Source organism: Sinohyriopsis cumingii, chromosome 8, assembly GCF_028554795.1.
Source record: "Sinohyriopsis cumingii isolate HCF-2022 chromosome 8, ASM2855479v2, whole genome shotgun sequence".
NCBI classification, from domain to species: Eukaryota; Metazoa; Mollusca; class Bivalvia; order Unionida; family Unionidae; genus Sinohyriopsis; species Sinohyriopsis cumingii.
Genome location: NC_142968.1, coordinates 32881559 through 32902479, shown reverse-complemented (window position 1 = coordinate 32902479; position 20921 = coordinate 32881559). Strand labels below are relative to the sequence as shown.

At 35.2% G+C, this 20921-nt stretch overlaps 1 protein-coding gene across 7 annotated transcripts in view; it reads right to left on the bottom strand.

Moving 5' to 3' along the window:
• Positions 1 to 10941: 10941 nt before the first annotated feature.
• Positions 10942 to 20921, bottom strand: part of LOC149793253 (coadhesin-like) — a 56884-nt gene continuing 46904 nt past the window's right edge. For all 7 annotated transcript variants that reach the window (XM_089967220.1, XM_089967225.1, XM_089967223.1 and 4 more), the window contains 3 exons: positions 18429 to 18593; positions 12901 to 13028; positions 10942 to 11211 (listed from right to left, as the gene is read on the bottom strand). In XM_089967220.1, the coding sequence (XP_089823346.1) occupies positions 11053 to 11211; positions 12901 to 13028; positions 18429 to 18593 (452 nt within the window). In that variant the 3' untranslated portion in view covers positions 10942 to 11052. The remainder of the gene's footprint in view (positions 11212 to 12900; positions 13029 to 18428; positions 18594 to 20921) is intronic.

The window sequence follows — 20921 nt, the reverse complement described above, 5'->3', positions numbered from 1 at the left end:
GGCAGACTGCGCGGAAGAAACCAATAGCTAGTTCAACGGGCAGAAAGGCGATTCCCAACAGTGCGGTGTGGAGCGCAAAGAGAAGTACGAGGCATGTATGTAGCACTTGTCATCCACTGCATTCGATTCCATCTCCAGACGTATTGATATTGTCGTTCCGCTGGATCCAGACGGTCTTGGACAAGGGAGTGAGATAGATGACGCGGGACTCTACCTCACTTTAAACCAAGTCATCACGCAAGTCACTGATGCATCCTTCCCCCCAAAGGCCCGTGGCGACGGACAAGCGACGAAGTGGCAGCTGTGAATACACTGGCAGCCGTAGTTTTAAATCTGCACAGGCGGCTAAGGCCATATAGTAGTTCTTCACTGACACAAAGCAGCAGTGGAGGTCGGCAGCCCCCTGAGCAACTGAGGGGCCCTTTTAAGAATTCGCACTGATTACATCCATAGTATGAGGAAGGGGCTAGAAAGGGTACCCTAAAATTAACCTGCTCCATCTTTTCCAAACCAGCTAACCGCTGAAGCTAGCCAGATACAGCATCAATACTGTAGCCTGGAGTGATACCCGCCGTGCAGGAGAGGACGAGATTTCTGAAATGGTTGCTGGCTACACCATGTTTCGTGCCGAAGATGAAGTGAGGCACGACGTGAGGCTGGAGTACGGGTTGCACTGAATACAGATTTTATTAAGAAACTAGCTGGATTTTGAAAGTGTGTGATCGACAGGCTTATGAACTTGAAACTCACACTTTCGAATGGAAGAAAGCATGGCACGATCGTCAGTATCTAAGCTCCAACCGTGGCCAATTCAGATGAAACAAAGGACACATTTTATAAAGTACTCCAATATATCATAACATCTGTCCCGAAATCTGACACGCTCATCTTCCTTGGTGACCACAGTGCAAGAGTCAGCTCTGACAACATCTCCTATGAAAAGGTCATTAGAAAACAGAGCGTCGGCCGCTGAAACAGCAATGGACTTATGTTGCTTCAGATCTACACAGAGCATGAACTATTCATCACCAACACAGTTGTCCGCCTCCCTACCCGCAACAGGACGACATGTATGCATCCTCGATCTAGGCACTGGTATCTCATTGAATACATGATAGGAAGAGGAACAGGCAGAATGTACGGGTGACCATGTCCATGGGTGGTACAGACTGACAACCACCTTGTCTTCTTCAAGCTGAACATCTGTATCCATCTTAAAAGACGCCCTTCAGGCAAGAAGATTCCAAAGCGGCTGAACATCTCCAAGCAGATGAACTCGAACACCAAATCGACTTTTGTCTGCACTCTAGAACACCATCTTCAGTCCACCACTCTGTACACGCAGAATGTGGAAGCATCCTGGGCGACCCTTAGAGAGCTGGTCTGCTACACTGCCACGGAGATCTGAGGGCTTTCACCCAGAAAGGACAAGGACTGGTTTGATGAGAAATGCGAAAACATAAGCAGACGTTGGACGACAAGCATCGCCTCCACGAAGCATATGTAACTGATCCAAGGTCAACTTCAACAAAATATATTTTCAATATCATAATCATGACTTTTCAACAAAATCTCCGTCATATGCAGGGCTCCTGACTGAGCAACAAAGAACGCGAGATTCAAAGCCACGCTGTGAAGCATAATGTGAAAACGTTTTATAATGGCCTATCATCATGAGTTACATCCCCTCTCCACAGCGTGGATATGAACACATTGATCACAGACAAAAAGAAGATTCTCGAAAAGTGAGCTGAGCACTTCATCTGTGTCCTGAATCGCCAAACATCCATCAATGACGACGCCATTGATCGGCTGCCCCAACTGCCAGTCGATGAATCACTGGATGATCCACCAGACATACTAGAGACACATAAAGCAATACGTCTGCTCTCTAGTGGCAGGGCTCCTGTCTGAGACTCAATATCAGCAGAGATATACAAGGAAGGCGGTGAAAAGCTCCATCAGTTGTTTACTCTCATATGGCAATTAAGGATGATTCCACAGGAATCCAATGATGCTAATATTATACACCTGTATAAGCGCAAAGGAAATCTTCAAGCTTGTGACATCTACAGAGGTATCTCGATGCTCTCCATAGCGGGCAAGATACTCTCCAGGATTCTCCTCAGCAGTCCAAAATCACACCTTGACAATGGACTCCTACCAGAAAGCCAGTGTGGATTCCGAAAGGAGCATGGAACCATTAACATGGTGTTTCCAGCTAGGCAGATGCAAGAGAAAAGCCAAGAGCAGAAAATGGACCTTTTCTCTATCTATGCTGACCTGACCAAGGCCTTCGACACTGTTAGCAGAGAGGGCCCGTGGAAGACGATGGCCAAGTATAGATGTCCAATTAAATGTATCACCATGGTGCATCAATTCCACGATGGTATGGAAGCTATCGTCCAGAACGTTGGATCATAAGATCCATGTCCTGTCCCAAACGGAGTGAAAAAGGGCTGTGTACTGGCGGTAAAACTTTCAGTATCACGTTCTCAGCCATGCTCACCGATGCCTTTAGAGATGGCGTAATGTGAATCAGCATCAGATACCGAATTGATGACAAACTGGTAAACCTCAGGAGGCTCCAAGCAAACACTAAGGACACAACATGCATAATCAGAGACTTTATATTTGCTGACGAATGCGCTCTCAACGCTGGCTCTGAATCTAACATGCAATAAGCATCGACAAGTTCTCTGATGCTTGCACACATTTCCGTCCTACAATCAATACAAAGAAGACTGAAATAATGTATCAGCCAGCCGCAGGAAAACTGTATGCTTAGCCAAAACTCATGGTCACCGGCTACAATCTAAGCGCAGTGAAAGCTGTTTATGGATTTTTGGATCTCACAACATCATTCTCACAACATCATTATTAGGTTGTTTACCACCTAGTGTTCTTATTCTAATATAGTTCTCCTGTGAATCTCTCCTTTGTTAGGATGACTTTCCGATTATCACCTACGACCCCACACCCTTAATAGGTCATTCCAAGATTGCAGGCATACCCTTAGACGTCACAAAATTTTAAACTTAGAAATATAAGGAAAATAATACACCGTACGAACATCACAAAAGTGCTCTGACAAAATGTTTGGTTAAAGGCATTCACAGGCATTTATACTGAATTTAAACCTGGAATAATATTCATGTGTTTCAACAAGAGACTGTTGACACAAAAGCACTTCTCTGACGGTAACAGACACGTCATCGCCTTCAATTTTAGATCTTATCGAGATTTGAACTGAGTTTCATTCAGGACGTTTTATTACTAGGACTTGTGTATTTAATTTTTGATTATGTTTGGATTTAATTCGCAATACCGTAAGTTCTTTTTTATCATTTTCCACTTTTTTATTCTAAGGAAAAACGTTAGCTTTTAAATGTTGCTAAGCTTGTTGTCTTCAATCTGTTTTATACTTATTTTAAGATCATAAACTCGTAACAGTATAATGATTTCATCGAGTCGGATTTAAACCTTAAATACTACATTTTATTGAGTCGTGTTTAATGTTTACTCGTTACTAGGACACATACACCCAGTATTATGATTTTTTCTAGAAAATAAGTCCATTTAAAAATTCTGGTGGGATGCTGATGTATTTGGGGAGTTGTGTTGTAAAAACTAACGGGTTTTCATTAGTCTGTCAGTTAAGAATAAATGTTCAGTTAATATAAATAAACTGTGACCAATTTATTACAGATATAATGATTCTGAAGTGTATGTCCGTTACCTAATGCGTTCCGACCTATAACCTATACCCTAAATACTATAACCCCGAAAATGGCATATAGGTAATTTTCCTGTAGAACTACCTACAAGTTCAAGCCTAGATTCAGAATTACAAAGTTGACCAGAACATGTCAGTGCTTGGATCTGTTAAATATAGTTTGAGGTAACTATCTTGAATCGTTATATATTCGTGTAAAACACAATTGTACCAAATGTAATCCATTTTACTCACACCTGTATCTCAAATAGCTGTAGAATCCGGTTCGAAATATGTACAGAAAATGAAAATAATATCCTTCTTCTCAACCGTGGAGCTAGAACCTTAAAAAATGTGTCCCCTCTTTGAACAAAAACACAACGTTTACGTTTATAAGTTATCTTTTGCTCTTGTACACATATGTTTGTACTCTAATATATTGTTGTTTGTTACTTTCGATCCAGAAAGAACGATTATGACTCTACCTTAGAAATTAATGTAAACTGAACACTAGTGACCTCATCCAGGAAAGGCCTAGGAACTTTAGTAATCCCTTGACGTAAAGGAAGCATGTTTCGTCTGAGACAGTGAGAAGTGTTCTATAACTTTATATTAGCTTTAATGAAATTGTAAAATAATTACGCGTTAACATGAACGATCAATTATCAAGAACAGTCATTACCACTCTCATTAAATTCCATTTTTTTTCTCAATCTGGTTTACCAAAATTCATATGTCAAATATAAATCCACTGAACAGTTGCTCAGGTAATTTAATGTTTTTGTTCCTCAAGTAAGCCAGAATTATGTTGTCCTCAAATAATTGTTATGCTATTAACTTAAAGAATTAAATTCATCTGAACCGTTGCTGTTCTCCTGTGTTTTGTTCTTTTTGTACGGAACACTATAGCAAATAATGTATTACTGCTTTGTTTGTAATGTTGGTACTTTGCGCCTAAAATCAATAATTTATTCTGCAACGGAACCAAATTAGTTTAATCAGGAACTATTTCATCTGGCTGGTACTAACATTTAACTTATTGTATAATCTTGCAATTGTAACATAATCTCAACTCCACTTCTTCAAAGCCAAAGGTGTGATCTGAGCACAAATTTCTGCATAACTTTAATGCATTCAATGCTTGTCCATGCACCGTATTATACTGACTTAGATTTGGTAATATCACTTTCAGAGCTGTTGCTGGAATCTACAGACATAATGAATGAATTGATATTGATTATTCACAATTGTCATTTTGGTGGGAGATCTCCGTCTTTGCCTAGTTACGAAATGAGATTTTCTTCGTCGGATTGATATCATATCAAGATTGCTGTACCTGACTTTCGAGTTTAAATCAGCAGGCTCATATAATATTGTATCAGTAGTTTATGTTCCACGTCCGATATATTTTATCTTTACACTGGCATCCTGAAGTACGTATGATGTACTATAGTTGCGACCAGGGTACAGTTTTAATATTTCTTTCCAAGACACATACATATATTCCTCGAAAACGTCATAAAGAATCAATGTATAAATATATGCTCTTGAGTTATGCACATCTTCAAACGCGGTCAAGCTGAAATATCACATGACATTATAAACATTCTAGCAAATATCATTGAATCTATTTAAAACGTTAAGGAGTGAATACAACTTGTTTATCACAAACCTATTAAGTACAAAATCCTTCCTTGCTAACTCAAATATATTTATCTGGATCAATGTTTCAACATATACATGACTTTCGAAACCGATATACAAATAACGGCATGTGTATTTGCTATTTGTAATTTGTCTCGCATTTGCTATGTTGCTATGTGCATTTTGTTCTTACACATCTAATGTGCATTCGCTTTGTCGCCACAAAGTTTGTTTTAATTACGGATGTTATATATATATATATATATATATATATATATATATATATATATATATATATATATATATATATATATATATATATATATATATATTGCATTTTACAGCTGTTTCTCCATTATTATATTATAATTGTATTTTAGACTTGAACTTTTCCCAAATCAATTTCATTGTGTACCTGACCAATACCTTTTCTTTTGTAAACAAATAATTGATAGTTAATACTTCTCTAAGAACAAGGGTTAAATTTTAAGATCATTTGACCCTCATACTGGTTCTACTTATGTGTCTTATCTTTTTATAGAATGTTGTTTACTTGAATAATTACTTATTCTTGTATTTAACATCTGAAGCAGACTTAGTCTTATTGTTGTGTTTAGTACATTATATGGGTGGAATTATTTATTCAAATTCAATACAAAGTTCTCATCTATAATAGTCTTTCACTTGACCATTAAATGGGCACTATATTAACCTCAGAAAAGAACATTTATGGATTATATTAGTGTGATACATCCACATAATGTTAGCACACGGCCACACGACAGCCACTGGCAAATAAGCATATTCAAGACTACAGACACGTCAACACATTCAATACTGGAACGTATTTGGAAATACTATTGGAATTCATTTTGAACTCTATACATTTGAATTTGTGATAAATCATGTGAGTTTTCTCTAAGGCTAGTATCTGTATTTATTCCTACACTAGATCTTCAATCGTATCCATAGCGTCATGTAATACGTCCATACAGTGATATATTCTTTAAACTAATAGCATATATCTCTTGCGGATTCATTACAAATGCAAACAGAAGCCTGGTGGAATGTGTCCCGCTGTTCTAATTTCCTAGATTAAGGCTGAAGACTTCGTCTCTCTCTCTCTGACCAATACACACATTCGTCTCTCCATCTGACCAATACACACATCCGGTATGCCCTGACTTTGTTGCTGTTGTTGTTGTTATATGGTGTAACGCCATTTGTCTGAGTCACCAATGTCTAAGAACCAAATACACACTTTGCATTGGGCATGATTACAGCAATTATTTTACTTTGCACTCCGAATCCGATAAGATATCACCAAAAAAGCTACTAGAAACCCACAAACCTTTAAATTATGGTGACAGTTCCTGAATTTATAGGAACTTAAAGATTTTCTCACATGATATTTATGAAATGTATTTGAATTATAACAGTGTTTTGTGTCCTAAAGTTTTGTGCAATGATACCAAAATTTCGTTCGTTTGTTTTACAAACCATTGTTCACTTTTCATGCCTACTTCTGATGACAACAATTGTGAAAAAGCTTTTTCTAACACTTAACGGTAACTTTCATCATTGAAGTCATTAGGAACACCGCATTTAATTATGATTAAAATGTTCACATATACTTACTGCTTTATTAACCTTGCGAAGACATACTTTGAATAGTTTTGCTCTATATAACTGTATTCGCTTCCAATATGTCATAGAAATTAAAGAATATAGAAATGTATTATTCAAATTTGATAATCGTCTCTATTGTCAGCAGTATACAGAAAAAATATCTCACTTCTATATGGTATATACTTAAACTAGTCTGTACGTATATATAATTCTTGTATTTTGATGGTCTATCTACGTGATTGCTTGGCCTATTGATACACTCGCTATCACTTCAAAGAAACACTTACCGTCATTTTTGTCAAAATTTATTCAACGTTTGTGCTTCTCAATCCGTTAATGTACATATGAACATAAGTCAGTGAATGATATCTTGCTGCACTTCAGCAGAACCCAAATTTTCATACTGATGATCGTCTTCCAATATTTTTCAATGATTGAGATTTTGATGCAAACCATTAGTACTACTGCATATAAAACAGTACTCATTTATCTGAAATAATGTTAAAACATTTTAGGTATAATTCTCATTAAGCATTGCTTACTCATGGATCTAGTTCTTTTTTAATCTGGAAGACTGTTAGAAGGGGCTTGTACTTTTTCGAACTTGTCCTGATGTTGATGCAGAGTAATTATTTTATTTTTATATATTTATGTCTGGAAAGCTGAGGATCATTTTAGTCATCTTGATTTATGAAACATGTTCAGTATTATGCATGCATTTGTATTGAACTAATTAACCTTTATGCTTTTATCCCAATGGTTTGAGCAGGTCCGTTTGTATCCTCTGGTCTGTCAGTTCACAGGGTCTGTGATAGAACCACGAAAGTGTCTGCCCGTCACATGGAACGAATTTATCAAATTTATGTATGGTTACATTATAAGTTTCATAAGTCAGATTGACCGAGGTGTCGCTAAGTCACTTCAATTGGAACTTTTGGTCTAAAGTACATTATATATGCTCTCTAAATGAAATAATGTTGATCTATACGCTTGGCGTCAATTTATTTCGCATTCATTCCGCTCAGATGAAGCAACTACAGCAGGAAATTCGTCTCTACATGTGTGTCTCTAGTTCCTGATCGAATAAATTACCACTCATACAGTTGTTTTTTTGGGTTCTATAATGTATTTGCATATAAAGTACAATTCTGTTTGTAAATGTTTTACTTTATACTAAGTTTCAAAATATTAAAAAGACTTACTTGACGAAGATTCAACAACCAAGAACATTAATGTTAAATTACATGATAAAATTTACGTATTGATTCATAATATACTGTACATAATAGAAAACTGAAGATCTTGGAGCAAATGATTTGACACTTTAATAAAATGCATGCTATAATGAACGTTCTGATTTAATGGAATTTAGTAATATTTATAAGTCACGTGCATGCATGAGATTAATGTTGTGTTACTTTAAATCGCCAGTTTCCATCTATATAAGCATTACATAATACTATACGTGTAATTTTAAAGGTTAGTAATCAAAGTCAGTGGGTCACACATACAGGCTTATAATATCAAAGCTACACGCTTGCAGTTCTATACATGCTCTGAGAGAAATCCCATAGTTGCAGTTATTAAATTATTTGCCAGGCAATTCAACAAGACGCCAACTCTTAAAGGCATTCATGGTCTTGCAGACCAATCTGTATTTAATACACTTTAAATTATTTATTTTCTTTATTGCTTCCTGTTTTTCATGGTCTCCTCTCCGAAACAAAGGGATTCCGGACGAACATAATGTAGCGAGCTTAACGAGATGGTAATGCATAAACTATGAAAGGTGCAGAAATGTCGGCTCAAAAGGAGATCATTTTCTGGTGGAACGTCTTGTTCCTAAGCGAGATGACAATACATCACCATTAGACTCGAAGCTTAAATTTGTATACTTAGTTTTGAATCTCGCATCCATAACGAAAGACGTTAAAATGCGTTAAATTCTGTATTATTTGTATCTCGAAATATAAGCTTGAACAAACTATTATTCTGATATAGAAAACAACTAGCAGCATTTACTATGTTTGTATTTTAGAAAGAATATGCTTTTTCGCAAATATCTTTTAGTTTTCCCATGCATCGAAATACATTAGTTTACTTTAGGAAACATATAAATTATTTTGATGGTATGTCATTCTTCCATGCTAAAATTTGGGGCTTCTTGGGCTAACTATGTATGTATGTATGTATGTATGTATTCAACTACAAACGTACTGAGATTGATATCTATATCTCTTAATTAGTTTGCATTTTACAAGCGATATATCATTATGTTTTGTCCATGCAGATGTTTTACACATACATTTTCGTTCTCTCACATTGCTTTTATTGCCTTGAATATAATGTGAAAATATATTTTACTTCTGATTTTGCTGCACGTTTGTTTTCTTATTCTTTTGAGCGTTTACAGGAGCAGACCGTTAAATGTTTGATGTGAACTGACAGTGAATCTCACAGTGATGGCTGCAGGACGTACGATCTCATTGATATTCCAGAGAAATACCACATCCAGATCACGTTTGTGGGTACCATGACACGTCCGTCCATTTTATCGACAAGAATGTATATTTTTAAATGACAAGGCCGAAATATGTAAAACACATTAGATTGATAACCGTGACACTTGCCAGGAAATATGAAGACTGAATGTGTTGTTTTTTTTTTCAAAATAAAAAGTGTCTGAAATTGTAAGCGTTGACATCTGTCATCCGCAAACAATGACCTAATTTTTGGAAAACTTTGAATTCTTTCTCTTTCTAACAATGGCCTAGCACTTTCTAAACTTTAAATTCTTTCTTCTTTAAATAATAATCTAAATTTTGTAATGTTTCTGCGATGATATTTTAAATCAAACCACTGATATTATTTCGTGCAAGTGTTTAGAAAAATCATATTGTGTAATCAAATATGATGCCGTCAAACTTTGTAAACTTTGGCTGTATTTTATCTTCTGGAAACAATGGTATTACTCTTTGTAACCTTTGTCCATATTTTCTCTTATGCAGAGAATGGTGTAACCCTTTGTGCACTTTTCTGAGACGCTGTTTCAGATCAAACCACTGACATTGTCTCCTGCAATTGTTTAGAAGAATAATGCTTGCCTAATAAATAAGTAGCTGCCAGAATTTGGAATGTTAGAAGTACACAATAATGGAACCGTCCACAATATAGGTGATTTCAGTGTGATAGGATACAAAAGTTGCAAAGGAATGGGATGAAACGTCAGAAAATAGTTTCATAATACAATATGGCTACGTAAGGGGATACAAGTAATTATTAGGATCGTGATTTTTATAGATTGTGAACTACATGTATAAAACGTAAAGTTAATAACTAATACTTCAAAATTGAACTTAATAGTTTAAGGAAGTCATGTTCATAGTATAAAGTCGAGAACTGCAATTGATTATATTCTGTTTCAAAATGTCGTGTTATCGTATGTTTAAGTTTGTAAATTTGATCTATGTTGCGAGTTCTGTGATAAATATGCACTTGTAACCTATCCCACATCCCCTTAACGATGAATTAGACTCGTCTGATTCAATATGATACAGCTTTCAACACATTTAGAGTTTTAAATACCTTTGATTTCATCCGATAGTGAAAAATAGTCGTACATTTTAATCTCACATATCTCGAAAGTATAACAAAGGAGATGGAATGTTGGTAACAAATAATATTGTGGAGTGGGTGGCTGACTTTAAACATAATTTATTATATTGTGTTTTTACACGATTGCAATATTCCTATGAAAAAAATCTAATAGTTTCTCTACATAGTGAAAACGGTATGTTTAGCACAATGGTGATAATATTTAGGTCATGTTGTACATTACAGGATTCAAACTGTATAGTCACCATCGTTCAAACATTACCGTTGTGCTGATCATGCGTTTTGCATGAACAAGTTTGTTGGATAGAAATATATTCAGAGATAAGTTAGAGACGGCATTCATTTTCTCTACTTGGGTAAGTGTTATTTTATTTCTTGAAACATATGTGTCGCATTCTCTGGTCACAGAGTGAATTGTTTACTGCATCAGGGCTATGTACTGCTTTTGGCTATTTTATATTGACCCAGAAGTTTGCTGAATTATGTGTGCCACAATCATTGTTAAATGTACAAGAATAAGCGCCAATATTAGCCAGTGTCAATCCGTCTATGAAAATGGACCCGTTTCGTAATTCCACCACATTTGATGGGAGGGGTTGGCCGATTATCTGAAAATGATAATAACAGATATTGGAAATGGAAATATTAATGGTGGTAGTGATGATGTTGATCAAGTTATTAGTAGTGTCAAATGTTGTTTGTGGTGTCATTGTCATGACAGTTTTTATAAAATTAGTAATGGGTAAAGATGTAATAGGAACATTAATATTTGCAGCATCATTGGTAGTAGAAGCAACTGTAGGAATAGTCATGTAGCTTGCATGGTTAAAAAAGAGAAAGAGTAATAGCACTAGAAGAAATAAAGATATACATAAAAATGAAATCATAAAGTGTTATCATCATGTATAGTAGCAGTAGCTGATGATACATGTATCGTGTTTGTTACTTGCAAAATCATTCAAACTTTAAAGTCAAAGTCATACATATGTTCTTTGGTTCTGTTTGTTCTTCATCCATATTCTACTGAAGTGCGAAACCTTTACAGTAGTATAAGGAAAGAAATGTTGCTATAAATAAATCTTTCTTGTGCATATCTATATCGGAATTTGCAATCAGTGAATAATTAAATTACTTTTTTAAAACTATTTGATAACAAACAGAGGAATTCAACATTTTTTTATGAAGAGGTTTGACGCGCCAGTCTTAGAGCTTTAAGGGAATTTGTCAAATCATCTTTTAGTCTGAGAAAAATCATGCTTTGGCTGCCAAACATTTACCATATAAACTCCAATAATGTTATAGCAAAACGTTAGGATGCATGCTATGTTATGTATGTATGTATGGATGGATGGATGGATGGGTGAAGGAAATTTAATATAAAACTATAAAATAAAAGAATGAAGATTCCTAAAACTCGATTTGAATATCATTATATTGATATATACCGTGCATTACTTACTCATGTAAATATAGTTTGATATGGAAACACTGTTAGAACATAAAAGATGGTTTTAAGGAACACGCTGTATTCTAGTTGCACAAATTTTTAAGACCATTTTCTTTTTGAAATTTTAATTAATTAATTTTTGTACTGCAATAAATTGCCGTTTGCCCTGGTACAATTGAAACTGTGTATAATAGTCAAGCCTAAAGGTTTCCATGTTAATAAATCAGCAAAGACTAGTTTACATGTAAAATTTATTTATGGTACTTCGAGATACAAATATGTAGGAAGATGAAAGTTCACAAAATTGGTATGAAGATTATTTGAACAAGAACCAGAATATGATGGCAGCAACAGCATCCTCACGCATTCTATATTAGTCCCCGGAGGAATTGTTGCACCATTTACCTCCAGTTTGATGATGTAGACGTTTTGAACTTGAACACGGCATTCCGAAATAGTGAACCAGTCTAAAAGCTACGAAGAATACTCGTGTCTTCTAGCGGCGGATACAAAATGTGTATTTTCCGTTACTCTCTTTAATGGTCTTCTTTTTGGTGACATTCAGCAAACAGTGCTGTTCTCTTTTCTAACCACAGCCTCGATACCGAAAATGGCCGACACTTGGTTGTTCCATTCAATAGTGATTTACTCTTTTAGTTGGGGTCTGAATGCACAAGAGCACATTAACGGCTACATAGTGCCAAAGAAAACATTAGGCTTACCTAGGCATAATTAGAATGGAAGAACTTTGCTTGCGATTCATTTATCCTAACGACTGAAACACGGGGACTATAGTGGATAGGCTTCCGCTCACATCGTCACTGAAAGATAAACTCAAAGGTATACCTACCTGTGGAGCACTCCATATGACTTTCGGAACTTGTTCTTGTGGAGTACTGCCTAACACAAGACAGTCAATTACAATCCGAGAACCCAATGGCTTTGTAAAGTTCTGTACACTCCGTATAATTTGCGGACCTGAACAAAATATTACAACACTGTATATATTACAAGAGTTAATATCAGTCTGGACCGTTAACAATCTTGATTGTTGTTCGTACTTGTTACTGTAAAGAAGTTACAATCACATATTCTAATTGTGAATAAGCTTTACTAATCGTATGTCATACTCTGATGATATTTAGTGTACCTCCTTTCGATTCGTGATCTCTTTTGCTTTCAGATAATGTTATGAAATGTCCCAACATTACGACATGACGGCTATTTTCGCTACAAAAGTATTCCCAAATGTCCCAACATTACGACATAACGGCTATTTTCGCTTCAAAAGTATTCCCAAATGTCCCAACATTACGACATAACGACTATTTTCGCTACAAAAGTATTCCCAAATGTCACAACATTACGACATAACGGCTATTTTCGCTATAAAAGTATTCCCAAAGTATCGCATATGAGAGTCTGAAATGACGTAAACCTATTATTATCTGATTAATTTAATTTTATCAAGGTTATTCAGAAATTGTCTTTATTAGTGTATTTTCAAGGCGTATTCTGAGTTTAGGTGTAATCTCATAAAAAATATACAGGGTTATTATGTATATTTAATTTAATTGTTTGTTTGTTACTTTTATGTTTTTATGTCGTTACATGCTATTGTCATTTAACATAGTATGCTGAACTTAACCTTGCCCAAAACTGAGTTCAGTTCTGCTTGATCTGATTAACTTTATTTTATTTTGTGCAAACAACTAAACCATAGCTAAATTAGTCTCTCTGTGTTTGGGCTTAATATCAGTATTAGTATGAATACAATAAGCAAATATATTTATTTGTGTCAACGTTTTGGCATTTCCTACGTGTAATCCAGGTTATGGTGTTGATTTTGTGAATATCCGGAACATTCTAGAAGGACCTTGTCCAGTAGATAATGATTTCCTTTTACAGAAAATGCTACATGTGATCCGGGGTAAAGTAAAGAATTATATGATCTTGCAATCTTGCAATTGCCAGGACCGGATCATTTTTTCTAATTCAAGTGATTATTTTCTCTGGAAATAGAAAAGTGCTCTAATAAAATGCTTGGATACAAACATTCACTGGTAATTCTACTGAATTCAAAAATTTAATTATATTGACGGGATAAAAGACTGTTGACACATCAACACCCTATAAGCTGTCACAGACACCTCGTCGCCTGAGTTTTATTCATGACTTTACATTATTAGGACTTGCGTCTGCAGTTCTTGGATTATTTTGAGATTTAATTCGGAAAGGTATTAAAAGTAAATTACAAATCGGAATTACAGTTAAGTTTGCTTGAGCTTCAGAAATAGAAAAAGAACAAACAAATGCAATAGGAAAGAGACGAGAGAGAGACAAACGTAGTTACAGAAAGGAGAAAGACGAATGTTATTAGAGAAAGAGGAAAGAGAGAATCAAATGCAAATAAAAAAGAAACGAGGAAAGATAACTGCAATTCAGACTAGTAGCAATAGAGCTGGCGAGCGAAAATCATATACCATTTAACTCACAAACTCAAGTTTTGATATTACTAAGAATTTTAATTAGCACCCTTTTAAGAGTAGAAGAAGTAAATATATATTTACCTCATTTTGTTTTAAAAAGTGCTGACATTTCGAAATAACCTATAGAGAATTGGACTCTACAATTACAATGTGGACGTTTGGGCAAAGTCCGATACATCTAGCTTCCCTGTCAGTACCGTAAAGTGCTGACTCTGATCTCGTTAAAGCGTTACAAGTCTGTCACTGAAGCTTATCGGCAAAAGTTAGGGAACTATAAAAGAGAAGCTGGACAAATTCATGTTGCATTTACAAGAGAAAAAGAGTAGGTATTTGATAGGCGGTGTTTAGCCAATATGTACACAAAGATTTCAAAAAAATTAGAGAATTGAAGAGTTCAGGAATTGCGTCCATAGTGACGTTTAGACCTATCTTGATGAGCATAAGTTCGAACCTTTAGAAAATGCTGCTCGTACTCCTGACGAGTATTCCTTAGCGCTTAACACTTCTTTTATAAGAAAGTCTTCCACTCATGAGTATTCCGGTAAAAAAAATTATTTCACCCTAGTAGGAGCCCTTCCAAATCTCAATCTGGTACAGGTTTAAGAGATCATGTTTCTGATAAAAATTGTTCAGATGTCCTTATTTTTGATTGCTTCAAATTGAAAACTAAGCATAAGAATGAAAACTGACCTATTCCAAATGTTCTTATTTCTAAGAGGTTTAGATAATGATCATTTATTGAAAGCAATACATTTTTGATGCCTAATAAACCAAAGTCTGATTTTATTTTGCCGAATTATGAACAATTCACATCGTATGGTTCTCTATCACTTATGAGTGATTCGGCCAATCCTATCCATATTACAATTTTAAGGGACACAGGACCTTCTCAGAGTCTTTTATTAACAGGTACTTTGCCTTTTTCTGAGAAATCTTCTTCTAATGAGAGTGTTGTTTTCAGGGAGTAGAATGTGGCTTTGGTCAATGTTCCTCTCCATTATGTACATTTCTCATCAGACATAGTCTCAGGACCCGTGACAGTTAGAACTGTGTTTTCTGTATCCATTGAGGGCATTCATTTATTGCTAGGCAATGACCTAGCTGGACATAGAGCTGTGAAGACGATTTCGATCTGGTGAGTTCTGGCTCTCTTGCCCGTACCATTATATCTTATTCAGGCCTAGTATTATGGTCTTTACGCAGTTGAAAATAAGGTAAATTAAATTAAATTATATCATCTATTCTCCTCGTAGGCGAAAACAAAAGCAACTTTGCCATATAGATATGTTAAAGAAGTATGCTGAGAGAGAAACAAATAATGAGATTGTGGGGTATGATAGATACTATCGGAACTTTTGTTCCGATATTTCCGTAACTGCTGAACTGGCAGGAGGCTTTTTATAAGCTAAATGCCATACTTAAGAATGCACCAGTTCTTAAGATTGCACCAGTTCTTAAAAGATCACTGATTCTTACAGTTCCAATTTTCAATCAATCAATTTAAATGTTGATGCAAGTGATGTCTGGGTTTGATCAGTATTGACTCAAGAAGACGAAAATGATGTAGATAATCCAGTATGATATGTTTCCAGGAAATTAAATAAACACCAGAAAAATTATTCCACAATCGAGAAGGAATTTTTAGCATTGTAACTGGAATCACAATAGTTTAAAGTCTATATTAGTTCAGCTCCTTCTCTGATTATTGTATTTAGTGATCTCAACCCCCTTACTTTCATCGGCAAGAGTAAACAAATCTGAAATTATTACGGTAGAGTTTGATGTTGCAGGAATATATGATTGGCTTCAGGCACGTAAAAGGAAAAGACAATTTAATACCAAATGCACTTTCAAGTGTATGGAAATATATTGTTTCATGTATACTTTGTATCATTCATATGATTTCATCTTATGTATTGTGTTTTATCACATGTTTATTGGACTTAATGTAATAAGAAAGCTGTCTTTCATAATTTTTTAGGGGCCCCGAGTGCCCTAGTGGTCTAAAACGCTCTCCGTTACTGATCATTGCCATCTGACCTCTGTCTGCGTGGGTTCGAGTCTCGGATTCGGCCAAGATGGGTATGTGAGAAAGCATGCCAGTAGCTTCTCTTGGGTCGGTGGTTTTTTCCGGGGTTTTCCGGGGTTCTTCCTCCACCATTAATACTGGCCGCCATGTATAGCCTATCGTGTGCTGAAAAATGGCGTTAAACCACACAACACCATACAAAAAATCTATGAGGGGAAGTGTTATGTATATTTAATTTAATTGTTTGTTTGTTAGTTTTAGCTTTTGTCTGCGGCATGATGCCCCAGTGCTAGACATCACTATTGACTGCCACGCTGCAGACATCGCACAGACTTGACTGAAAACAATTTAAGGCTACTTTAAAAATCCAAGTCACACACACTCTTAGTCCCGTGTAAAGATGCACTTCTTTTACATCGATTGGAAAATGCAATAAACTTGTTTCAGCTGCATCGACTTTAAGACAAAATGTTCCTTAGAATGACAAGAAAAGCTAAATGATTAGAAAGATATAGCATCATTCCAACTCATAGCTTCGAAAATCAGGCCAGATAAGATAACTCGAGATGTTTGTTCGAGATACAAGGCAATATAATTCTAAGCAAAAGTCTCATCACATGGGTTGTTATACATCCAGCTAGCAATGAATATCTAGAAAGCGGCCGTTTTCTTGTAGGATATGGCCTCCATTACACTCACTGTGTAAGTTCGATACAAAAATAATCGTTTTTGGTTAGATTTTAGCATTTCGTTTTTATTTATTAACCGTAATTTTACACAAAGCGTGACGCGTGGGAGTCACATTCTTCTAACAGAAACACATATTTATTTCAGGATCACCTTATTTTATCATTTCGTACATGTTACAATTGACCTGAATGGCAAATGCCGAAAGCAGTGTTGTCGGCCTAACAATCGGTTCTTAAGTTCTGTCAGCAAGGAACTTATTTTCACGCTGCACAACATGTTTATATGTTATTAGCAGCGATTTATATGGATTCTACATCAAGCTAAGAAATGTTGCTTCTAAACTGGTTATAACTGATAACTATATTTTCTGCCGCACAGAATCGTGGATGAAATGTTCGTCTGTAGCTCAGTTTATTTTCAAGATTGAATAATTAAATTAACGTAAAGTAATAATTCGTTTCGCTCACCAAGCATTTCAACAAAGCTCAAATTGACATAGAGTGTTACACGTTACGTATCTCATTTAAATACATGCTGAAACGGTGGTCTGTTTAAAGCAGGTTTTTCAGCGCCGTTGCGGTATTTGAGATATTGATCTTTATTACAAATTTGTTGCAGTCTTAATATTAGGCGATATTATAATTTCCTCTCTTGATTTATTTATAGTATCAAATATGGACCGTTCAAGAGCTCAGTAAGAACACGACAGATTAGATGTACACATACCAGTCTTTTTCAGAGTGACCGGAGTTGCAATGTATGTCAATATGAATGTTGTGTATGTCAATTGTGTTTCAATTATTCGAGCACGAATCGAATTTCAGGCATATTTCGTGAAACTGACGCTAAAAACAAAATTGTATTATATAGCGACAGTTTATATACATTATAAGGTTGTCGTTTTCAATGAAATCTCACCAATCTGCCAAAATATAATGTCATTAATGTCATGTCAAATTTCTGTGATAATATATATTAATAAACGTAAGATCACTAATGTAGGCAGGACAATTATCAAGATGACGCTTTTCGGTATAAAGTACACACCAAATAAAGCCGAACGCAAAAAATGAAGTTCCAACAATTATGTGATATAGCTGCATGTAACTGTGTCAACTTAATCGTAGCTGAGTATCACAAAAAGGTGGTTACCTTATACAGTTTGCTTACCATTCAGTCCTGCGCAATGGAGAATTTCGTTTGACTGTCCAATACAGTCTTTACCATTAGACGAAGGTCTTGGGTTATCACAACTGCGTTGCCTACTGGTTATGCCTGCTCCACATGTCTCACTGCAAACACTCCACGTCGTCCATAAAGACCACTGGCCATCAACTACAAATATAAATATACTGAAATAAACTGGTTTATTGAACATAATATTTGCATCAACACAGGCCGCCAAAGCAAAGCACAACAGTTGTTCTGGTCGTAAAATATACACTGCTTGGTCGTCAAAAGTACAAAAATAATCTATTGTTTCAATGGACGATAAACCTGCTAAGAAGATAAGGTTGACAAAAATTGTATGCATACTGCAATTTATCCTGGCATGTAAAACAATCACAGTCTTCCAGATCCAAAGTAGGAAATATTTTCTGACACAACACGAAGTCAGAAACAATTGTGCATCATGTATACAGCTTTAAATATTAGTTGTTTCCGAAGGCGAGAGGCATCAAGTAAATATATCCTTGGATGACCTTAATGTCCCTGAAAAGTACCTGAAATCAACGAGGATTGTTTTTAAGAAGAGCTTTGCGTTTATTGTCTAATATAACAAAAAATGTATGGATAATGAATTTCAAAAATTATATAATTACGCAGAATTTTTGGATGATAAGTCTGCATTAACAGCACGAACATTTTATAGAATTCGACCCTGACACATTCGCACTAACATATTTTTTTACCTTTAGTTCTGTATACTCTTAGATCAAAACCGCAGTAAAAATACCCGATCACAATTATAAATCCGTGGTACATATTTGTCAATGCCTTGACTCAAATGATGAGTGCGTTCTGTTTCTTGAAATATCTTAGGAAGAGGAATGATGACGCCACATCACTACAGCGCACTCACGTTAGAATGTACGTGCAAGAACATTTTGTCATATATCATCCTCCTGTCGTAGCTTGCCATTTTTATATATTCATGATCATGGTGAGGTTTGCGTCAAAATTTCTTAGTACAAATTGCTTTATTAATTGACAACGACAGATTATTTTGCATGCGGTTTAATAAGTCCATATTATTCTTTCCGTACTAATGTGGACAATTTCAATCGAACTCTTTCCGAAAAGGGCCAAAGCTAGTGTACCGCAAATAATGCCTCGCTATTGCTCAATGGATTTGTTCTACTCAGATGTGCAGACTCCACATTCCTAGCTGATTTCCAGACAAGAACTATTTCAGTAATTTATCTTGAACAGTTCTATAAAGTTATGAAACATAATATATATATATATATATATATATATATATATATATATATATATATATATATATATATATATATATATATATATATATATATGACTGGTTATGTCAACCCAATCCTAGCGTTTTGTTAAGTCGCTTATTGTATATGATCCGGCTAGGAAAGTAGGTAAATTTACGAAAAAGAAGTGCATTTTTGTGCCGAAGTCAGTATAATCTTGTAAACGTCGATTCTGCGACACGTTAGTTATATACTTAAAAAAAAATATGTTCCTTTATTAATACAGGTTATTTTCACCTTGTGATACCAGAAACCACTATATTTTAACTCGTGAATTCAATGCTTGCTACGATATCTTGTTTGGGTAAAACATGAAATATATGATATTGCAGTTGGAAAGGAGCATATATATTATTTCTGTTTCTTTGCGCTTATAGTCACTGATTTTTAAAACTTTTAGTTATGAGCAAATACATTGTGTCAGACGTTCTTAGCGCTTAATGAATGTCTAAAAGAAATTTTTATTCTAATTTGACGCTGGTTAAAGCAACTTCGTGCAAGTTAAGAAATAATATTATACACCTTAACCACTTTCAAAACATGTTGTTGAGAATTTGGGGTAGTAGTTTTCTTTCCTGTAGAAAATATATTACCTATGCCTTGTCAAATAATTGATACAAAAAAGAATGTACAAAATACTGTAATTTTTTGGATAATTTCTACACTTTCCTCCGCCTTTGTGGATAGGTACCAAATGGCCTTCTTTCCAGACACGATGTATATGAGAGCCTATTGGTATGGCGTTAACTTGATGCATGGTCATTTCTATCCATTTCCTACCAGCATTTCGTATAATTTTCGTTATGAACCCCAGCTATTACATGCACTTTAGGAAATCTAATTAATTTTATGACGATTATATTTAATTAGAAAATGAGTCTTTATAATCAGATAATTTATTTCCTAGACAGATTGCGAATGACGCATTTTCTTGAGAGCGTAGATGTTTAAAGTATCGTTGGGAATTAGATATCATTTATTGCAAGGTATTCTTCAAAATTAGCCTCAATATATCAATTGTAGTTTTGACATGCAATGTGTAATTTGTGCATTGTCATATTAGTATCTTACAAAAGATATATTGTATTCCTAATTATATTTCAACAACATATTATTCGCATGTGATATGAATTATTTTTATATGTGATTAAACCGTTTTGAG